The sequence below is a fragment of the Anarhichas minor genome, unplaced genomic scaffold, assembly GCF_050575085.1.
Source record: "Anarhichas minor isolate MPS153535 unplaced genomic scaffold, ASM5057508v1 ptg000071l, whole genome shotgun sequence".
Classification (NCBI taxonomy): Eukaryota; Metazoa; Chordata; class Actinopteri; order Perciformes; family Anarhichadidae; genus Anarhichas; species Anarhichas minor.
This window is the reverse complement of record NW_027466517.1, coordinates 4,827,741-4,837,391: the sequence shown is the minus strand read 5'-3', so window position 1 is coordinate 4,837,391 and position 9,651 is coordinate 4,827,741. Positions and strand designations below refer to the sequence as shown.

The 9,651-nt window shown below is 44.6% G+C and overlaps 1 protein-coding gene across 1 annotated transcript; it reads right to left on the bottom strand.

Annotated features, from left to right (window-relative positions):
- Positions 1-2,798: 2,798 nt before the first annotated feature.
- LOC142935134 (uncharacterized) lies at positions 2,799-5,047 on the bottom strand. Its single transcript, XM_076079275.1, has 2 exons — positions 3,077-5,047; positions 2,799-2,855 (listed from the first exon to the last, which is right to left on the bottom strand). Exon 1 carries the CDS (start codon positions 4,938-4,940, stop codon positions 3,516-3,518), a length of 1,425 nt encoding a protein of 474 aa, XP_075935390.1. The 5' UTR covers positions 4,941-5,047; the 3' UTR covers positions 2,799-2,855; positions 3,077-3,515.
- Positions 5,048-9,651: the final 4,604 nt, after the last annotated feature.

The window sequence follows — 9,651 nt, the reverse complement described above, 5'->3', positions numbered from 1 at the left end:
CTGCTCAGTCTTTTGCCAGAAGGATGGTCGGCTACAGGACACTGAAAGGAAATTTAAAACTTGTATCAACCTTAACTTAATATTACTTGATATAAAGTCAGTTTCTTTATGTCTCGCATCATAATTTAAAGAACAGTGGAACAGCACCTTCACTATGCCTGGTTGATGGTTTGGCTAGTTGCAGCCGCCACAATCTCCATCTATGTTTGAACAGAAAGACAGTTAACAAATCTAATGGATCAAAATAAAACCTATTGTCAGACTTGTCCATGCTCTCACAATCCGCAGATATTTGCAAATAATGACAAGCTCTTCTCTCAGTCAATCTCAGCCAAGAGTTGAGAGGATTACAAAAATACCCACTGTGAACACAACAGGCCAATCTGTGTCCATAGATGATGAAATATCAGCAAGGCCACCCTCAGTCCTGGAATAACAATCATTGCAACAGCAAGCAGGGAGAGAGAAAAAAAAAGATGCCTCAATGCATCTGCATGATGAAAGAGGTGGAGAGAATGGGAAGACATGCCATTATCGCTGGGAGACATGTCATTTCTCTATGTTGAAGGTCACACCAGAACTTCTAGACACTGAAGAATAAAAGCACATGAAAGCACTTGGACAAAATGCCCTCCTGCCGTTGCAAAACAGTGCCAGTTAATAAAAGTAGAGTGTTTAAAGGCGTTAGACACAGAGACACAATAACACCACAACAAAGCCAATCACCTCTGCCAGAAGTGTGATGAGGCGAAGAAGTGGCACACCAAAATAGAAAATGAGACAATATAGAAACAAATATTCAGGTATTTAGAAATATGCAAATTATTGTTTGAGAGATGAAAGAGAGACATTTCATGGCAATTCAATTTATTTTGTATAGCCCCAAAACACAAATCTACCTCAGAGGGCTTTACAGTCTGTACACATGAGACATCCTCTGTCCCGGGACCCTCACAGGAAAAGGTCCCCCCAAAAAAACAGCAAACATTTGTTGTAATATTCCAGACATCCCCAGTGGATGTATCCCACTGATGTTAACGTTCCCCTGACTCTTCCTATCGGCTAGGGCTTCCTCAGGTCAAACTTCCAATGTGTTTGCTTCATGGCTAAATACCTGCAATCTATTGACCACAGCCGTACTTGATGTTTAGTGGTAATCACCAACATGTCAGCATCGTCATTGTCAGCATGTTAAGTTACATCATCAATGCAACTGAATCTCAAGAATACTATGGTGCGTTATTCCTAGACTTATCTGAAGTTTATTTTTATCATTGCAGTTTGGTTTGTCCTCTTTATGCAACCGTAGAATGGATCACTGGGGAAGTTTTCTGTAGAAGGCCATGTTACACAAACTGCCTCCATATGTTCTCAACTGACTAGTAAAACTGTCAGTAGCTCCAACCTTCTGTGGTGCTAACAAATTATGTTCCGAATTCCTAGAACCAGGACCATTTTTGGTGAAAGTGCTTTTGAAGTTTTTGCACCCTCATGTTGGTGTCAGCTACACACACACTCAATTATTTGATAAGCATGCAAGACTTTAAAAACAGAATTAAGGACTATTTGAACACTGGCTGTTCTTGTCCTGTTACTGAATGATGCTGCTAACTTGATGTAATTTGCAATTTGTTTTAAGTCTGTTATTTGTCTCTTTTATGTGAAACTATGACGATTATTATTTTATTTTGTAATATTTTTTGTGTTGATGTCTTTTGATTTAAGTCCTCTTGATTAATTAATAGGACTTACCTGGATACAAAAATTACAAAAAAATGTTGATGCTGATATTGCAGCTGATGCATCCTTATAATAGCAACAGCTTTACAAATCGCTGTGACTAAGAACAGCCTCACAGAGCCAATGGCAGGGCTGTAGACTCTTGGTGTTGTATCAGAATTTAAATTCCAAAAAAGAGATTGGTGTATTAAATAAACAACAATAATACAAATAAATGTCCGTGTTTACGATCCACATCAGCAAGGGGCTAGTTCTTAACAGCTTAATTAATCACTTTTAGTTCTGTTTTGGCCTCTACCATGACAACCAGATATCCACTAACTTTGTCCGTCTGTTGTTTAGTGCTGTGACGTTGGTTTTTCAGAGCTAAGGGGTAAGGGGTTGATAACAGTGATGAGAACAACGCAGACAGAAAATATGCCATCAAACATTGGCAATGCAATGCAAAAAGCTCCCTAGAGCCACAATCCTGGGTAACAATTATACAGTTCTACATATCTGCATAGATATGTGGCTTACCACATTATGATAGAAGCAGAGAGCGAAATGAACAGCTCTAAATCACTGTAAAAAAAGCACAGAGCAAAAGCAAGATCCCTATAGCATGGAAATAATACATGTAGAGAAATGTGCAGGTGTAACCTCTGTTAGATGTCTCCTGGCTAAATGAATCTCCTGGAGCTGGTCAGGCTTGTGGTAACAGCAGGTTTATTCCACATCTTTCAGTAAATCCTCCGTTGCGTTCAGGATTACCCATTTTGAAATACACTAACACAGTGGTGACATTGATACAGTGATCGTATAGTGGGTTTAATTTCATGTAAATAAAATAGCCGAAATAGAACATAAATTGTCTCTTAAATGTATGAGGAGAATTACAAAAGTATATATAACCAAAAATATATTTATACAGATTTCTCACACTGAACTGTTACCTTTTTCATTTTATAATAACAATTCTATAACTGAGTAAACATGTAGACTGTAGAAAACACTCCATTAGCATGTTTAAAATAGTATCACACTCTATAGAACATACTGTAACATACCTGCATTTATGACAAAGGACAACATAGAAGAATGGGTCATCTTGTGGACAACTGCGCATGCTCTGTCTAGAAAGATGGCATCAAGTTAGTGTTAGCTAACGTTAGCTGTATTGGAGACATTTTTACTAGCAATAAAACACATAAAAAACGTATAGTTACCTTAATAAAAACATGGCGAATATTATCTAAGACACATAATATTCAACAAAATAAAGCCAGCTCAACCGTTATGTACTTTTAAAGTTAGTTATCATTATATTGTCCACGGACATTCACGGACCCGTTACCTTTCAGTAAATCCTCCGTTGCGTTCAGGATTACCCATAGTCCTTTGCGTCTACCATTCAGTGCAGGTACACATTTACAACAGCAGGTGGCGTACTTTTCCCATTTAGCGGGATTTAACCTGAACCTCTTCAACTATGTTACATACACCCCCCTTAAATCCTGCTAAATTGGGGCACATTGAATGAGAAAAAAAACAAAACACAAAAGATACAATTTACAAAACTCCAGTTGCGTCATCATAAGAGCATAACCAGTTCAGTCAGTTAGAAACTTTTCACTTGGAATTAAGTCAGCAAGGGATTGGCCAATCCCCCTACCAATATAGACACAAAAAGATGCCGTGTACACCTCTCATTTTGTAAACACTGCTCTATGACATAGGCAACTGTAAGATACCTCAGTTAAGTGTAAAAAAAAAATCTCAAAATAGTCAGCACTCTATCCAGAAAACATGTTCCTCACAAAAGAAAACAAAGAATCAACTGATGACACTGAGTCATCTACAATCTGTTCGTTCATTTCACAAATGAGTCGAACTGGAGGTTTTACAGGTCTACCTGCCCTAGTGCAAAGTGGAGGCGGCTGTGCGCAAACTACATGGTCCTGCGTGAGTGCACCTAGCTGTGTGTCAGTTGCCTGTTTAGGGGAGGGGATATGTAGAGCTTCCTCTGCTGAGGGCTGGGAAGGTACTTCCTGGGACACCACACATCCAGCAGGGGGTCCAGGGGAAGGCAACTGTGCAGCTTGAACTGAAGGATTCGAGGTATTCAAAACCTCACACATAGTATGTGGGACCACAGTCACTCCAGTCTCTGAGGGTGGAGCGCTCACAGCCACAACAAGAGAACAATCGGGTTGGCTGGCTGTAGTGTCTCCATCACTTGCATCATCCATTTGTAGGAGCCAGTCAATTGTCTTTGTCACACTGTCCTGTACAGCAACAGGAACCACTGGGTCACATTGTCCACTTCCAGCAACTGAAGAGCAGCTTGACTCCAAGGCGTCGTCACCTTCCATCGGGAGAAAACTCACAGGGAGTAGGAGGTTTCTATGAACAACTTTTTCCCTTGATGTCGCAGGATCTCTGATGCTGTACACATTGATTCCAGGCCTCACAGATGCCACTTCATAAACGGTGGACTCCCATTTGTCTGCAATTTTCCTCTTGCCTCTCTCGCCGCGATTTGCAAGCAAGACTCTGTCGCCAACAGTGAGGGGTGACCCTTTTGCTTTGCGGTTGTAGTTCTTCGCCTGACGAGCCTGTTCTGTCCGACTGTTCAGCCGGGCAATGCGTGCAGCTTCAGACAGGTCATGTTTCAAGCGAGAGACAAACTCATGGTGGTCAACAACAGCACCATTAGGGAGGGCATGCTGGAACACAACATCAACAGGCAGACGCGGAATTCTCCCAAACATGAGAAAGAAAGGCGCAAAACCTGTTGTCTCGTGTTCAGTGCAGTTGTAGCAAAACGTCAGCATCTGAAGCATTTGTGGCCACCTAGCTTTGGACTGGGGCGGTAGAGCCCTTATCATGTTCCCAAGAGTCCTGTTGTATCGCTCGACAACTCCATTCCCCATAGGATGGTACGGGGTGGTATGTGATTTTTGAATGCCAGCCATCTCCAGGAGCTCCTTAATGAGATGACTCTCAAAATTGGCTCCCTGATCCGAATGGATGCGTTTAGGGAAACCATATATGCAGAAAAAGTCATTCCAGAGACGGCGGGCAACCTGCTTCGCTGACTGATTTTTGCATGGGAATGCGTGCGACAGTTTGGAAAAGTGATCCGTAACAACTAAAACATCCACACTCTTCTTGTCAGTCTGTTCAGCAGTCCAGAAGTCAATACACACTAGTTCCATTGGTTCAGAGGTGCAAATGCTTTCAAGAGGAGCACGGCCGTTAGGCTCTGGGGTCTTTCCAACCACACAGCGAAAGCAGTTTTTCACGTGATTGATGATGTCACGTTCCATCCCTATCCAAAAGAACCTCTGCCTGGTGAGAGAAAGTGTGCGTGCCTGCCCCTGATGACCAGATGAGTCGTGGAGGCCATGGAGGACTTGGGTCTTCAGGGAGTCTGGAATAACAACCTGGTGAATTGTCATGTTCATTTGTCTGTCTTTCTTTACCTTGTACAACATGCCATCCTTTATGGAGAGCTTGGGCCATTGTCTCAACAGTTTCATCACTGCACGAGACTCACCAGCACGTTCACGCCTAGAGGGTCTCCTGCGACGCCGGACGTAAAAGAAAACTCTGCTTAAGACATCATCCTGCTCTTGCAGATTAACCAGTTCACTCTTTGGTAGCGAATCAATCTGGTTGACATCGGCAAGCTGGAGAATAGCTGGTCCTGTGCCTCTCACTTGACTGACACCTCCAGAGTCATGTGCATCCAACACAGCCGAGACATCCTGTGAAGAGAGGGACCCCTGCGGCGGAGGAGGTGGAGTGACAACAGCTCCCTCCTCGGACTGATCAACAACCAACTGGCAGTTAGTAGTACATCTGAATGCATCTTGTACTGTCCTATCCACCATTCCATTTACATTGTTCAGTAATGAGGCATACGGTTCAGTCACAAGACGGTGGCCTATGCATGACTGGACAAATGGCTCCCTACTCAGTGCATCGGCAACCACATTCTTTGTGCCAGGGACATAGTTTAGGTCAAAACTGTATGCTGCAAGCCTTGAAACCCATCTTTGTTCACATGCATCTAACCTAGGCTTAGTTAAGATGTATGTCAATGGATTATTATCCGTCCAGACTGAGAAACATCGCCCTTTCAGCCAATGGCTAAATTTGTCACAGACCGCCTATTTAAGAGCGAGAAACTCCAGCCGATGTGCTGGATAGTTCAGCTGGGAGTGTGACAGTGTCTTGCTGGCAAACGCCACTGGTCTGGCAATCTTTCCATCAGGAGGCAACTGTGAGAGTACAGCTCCTAGGCCATCAAAGGAGGCGTCAACAGCGAGGATGAATGGTGTATCAAAATCTGGATGGGCCAACGCGACACTGTGCACAAGCTCATGTTTCAAAGTTCTGAATGTTTCCCTGCACTCATCAGTCCAGTCAGTCCGGGACAGTTTAACATGGCCTCTTTTGAATTTTGGTTTATGGCCTCTTCCTCTTTTGTGTGGTGTGGCAGGCTCAGCCACAAGGTTGAACAGTGGCTTAGCTTTAGCTGAACATCCCTCAATAAAATGATGGTAGTAGAGAACCATTCCCAAGAAAGATCTGATTTTCTTAGCACAAGGTGTTTTCCCATCAGAGTCCATCAGATCAGCTTCCTGCACATCATTTATAGCCTGTACTTTACTTGGATCCGTCCTAACACCATCTCCACATATGATGTGTCCCAGAAACTTGACAGACCGGCGAAGAAAGTGGCACTTCTTAGGCGAGAGCTTCAGGTTGTTAGCAGCAAGGCGTGAGAAAACCATCTGCAGACGCTCAAGCGCAACCTGTTCAGATGGAGCAAAGACCATAAGGTCATCCAGGTAGCATAACAGGCTTGTGAAGTTCTCATCGCCAAAGATGGACATCATCATTCGCATAAAAGTGGCAGGACTGTTTGTCAGGCCCTGGGGCATCCTGTTATACTCATGGAGACCGAATGGGGAGGAAAACGCTGTGTATTTCTTGTCGTCCTCGTGCAGCCTGACATTGTAGAACCCTGATGTGAGGTCCATTGTGGAGAAGAACACATTGCCACCAAGTGCAGCAAGGGAGTCTGTCTGATGAGGCAACGGATGTGCGTCCTTCACTGTTCTTGCGTTCAACCACCTGAAGTCATTACAGATGCGAAGATCCTTTGTCGGCTTGACAACCAGGACGAGGGGAGATGAATACTCGCTCTGAGATTTACGAATTATTCCCAATTCCTCCATCTCATTCAGAGCTGTACGAAGCTTGTCATAATGGCACGGTGGGACCCGCCTGAATGGAAGTCTGAAGGGCTTGTCATCCACTAAGCGGATTCTGTGGACAAAATCTGTCGCCTCACCACAGTCCATTTTGTGCCTCGAAAAGGTGGACTCGTACTGCTCAATGAGCTGCAGCAGCTTATTCTTCCATTCGAGGGAAACTTCACAAGATGAGAGGTCCACGTCCTGCAGGCCCATGTCATTTAGGATGTGCGATATCTCCTCTTCGGACCTTGGTGCAGGTGGTGAGCTCTGTGTGTATTGCGCACTGGATTGGATGCGATCGGGTTCAGGTAAGTCCTGCACAGAAAGACAGGGGGACACATCTGCAACCTTTGCATTTCTTTTAATGGTGAGAGGCTTGTCAGTGGGATTTACTATTTTGACTGGAACCCAACCATCTCCCCATAAGAAAGTAACAACTCTCCCCACCATAATTTGTGCAGGCCTGGCTTTGGACTGGGTGGGTTCGATGATGACCGTACTCCCCACTCCAGTGATGTCAGATGCAGGCAGTTTAGCCCACACTAAATGTTCAGACATCGGCTGTAGAGTGACACATCTTTTGAGTTTAGCTGTGCCGATCCTGTTTGGCATTGCACCGCCCTCCCACTCATCCGAGTAGGACAGCAGGGATGCCAAATGGGGCAACTTATCATTGGGAGCACCGTTCACTGGAGACGAGATGTTTTGGCCACTTACAGTTTCTTTCATCCGTGGTATGAGCCACTTGATGGCATTGCTGCCGAGAATCATTTCATCAGTTTGGCCTAGCACAACTAGAACAGGAATTATCACCTTATAGCCATAAACTGATGCAGTGAGGTCATACATGGCAGAAGGTGTGATCAGGTGACCCCCACAGCCAACAATAACAAAGTCCTCAGCTGATTTCTTTTCAATGTTAGGGATGGACTGTGAAAGTTTTGTGGCCGCTGCCTCACTTATAGTGCATGCCATAGATCCACTGTCTATTAATGCTCTGAGAACATGCTCTCCATCAGTAATCACATCTGTGTAGAATAGGCTGTCAGTCTTTGAGAGTCTCTGCAAGCCTTGCACAATCAGTGTTTTTTGTGATGGCACTATGCTGCTGTAGGTGTGATACAATGTTTCATAATCATCAATGTCTGTCAAATCCAAGGTGGGAGGTTCACTCACTTGATCTGCGCTGTCCTCCCCTGCACGCAGATCATTCAGTTTCCCTGCTGACCATAGTCAGAAGGACGTCTTCCCTCTGGGCAGTTGTACCACAGTACCTGGGTGGCCAGGTAAGTGGCACAGGAAACAGAGCCTGTTCTCTCGACAGTGTGTGAGGGCAGAGTGAGAGCCGTCTTTACAAATGAAACATGGCGTCTCATTTAATCCCTCAACTCTTGGAAGCCTGTTGTTGGAATGTGGCTTTTTGTTGGCTTGAGCATAACCCGGGCCCTGGAGCAACACTTTCTCTAGCATTCCAATTAACCTCTCCAGAGTAGAGGTCTCTTGACTCACAGCCTTTTTCTGTTCGGGGATGTCTGAAACTGAAGTAGCATTAGCGCTAACCTCAACTTTATTCATGTTGATTCTGCTACCCCCCACTGTAGAAGACCTGAGTCCCTTCTCTAGATGGTATTCATCTAACACTTCCTGAACTTCACGAGCTGACCATTTATCCATTGTCTTGGACCTAAAGGTAAGAGCTAGATCTTTACTGGGGCAGTGTCTGATGAACATCCGTGTGACTTCAACACTGGGGTTGTCAAACATTTTACCCTGCTCTTCAAGACCACTTGCAGCAACATCAGCTGCTCGGTTCAGTCTAAGCCAATACTCATATGGATCCTCCTGTTCTTTTGCTGTGGTGGAATAAAAGTCAGCCAGAGGCACAGATGAGCAATAGCTCGTACTGAAATGTCTGCGCAGGAGTCCATAGATGGCCTGTGGGTTATGCCGGACATTAACTTCACCGTTTCTTATTCCAAATCTCACAACGTCCTTTGCTCTGCCTCTCAGGTGGATGAGAATTTCCTCAGCCTGATTCTCGAGCTGAACGCCACTCTTTCTGATGTAATTCTTCATTGATTCTTCCCATTCGTCAACAGCCAGCGTATCCGAACTCTCCCCTCGGAATACAGGTGGGTCCTTGACTCCTCTCTGAGTTACCAGCTGGACTTGGGAGAGATCCAGTGTGTGGCTGGAGTCTTTCTTTTGGAATGTTTCTTCATGACTTGTAGGCACAGAAGCTGCAGGGCTTGATGTGTTGAGGCGTGACATAATGCTATCAGCTAGCTGTTGCCCTATCTGCTGCACAATAGTGCTCATTTGGTCAACTAGTCTCACATCATCAAGGGGAGGGTCTGGAACTGATGTACTAGTGCACTGTGGTGGATGTAACTCAACTATTGGCTGACTCTGAGGTGTCACTACTTCCCTATGTCTGAAAGGACTGTGCACCAAATCCTCACCATAAGCTGTTCTATCCCCCACCTGACGGTCACCTAGTGAAAATGGAACAGGTGTGGTACGCAGCCCCCTACCCCTGCCAAAACTGATAGGAGTCATATCGGAGGTACCAAATTCATTGAGACTCATACTTAATAGCAAAATACTCACTCAGTCTCATACAGTCTCAAGGGAATATGGCTGGGTTAGCTAAATAAAC

Excerpts from the sequence above, each read along its gene's own strand:
- LOC142935134 (XM_076079275.1), bottom strand. The coding sequence starts at position 4,940 with ATGGAACTAGTGTGTATTGACTTCTGGACTGCTGAACAGACTGACAAG.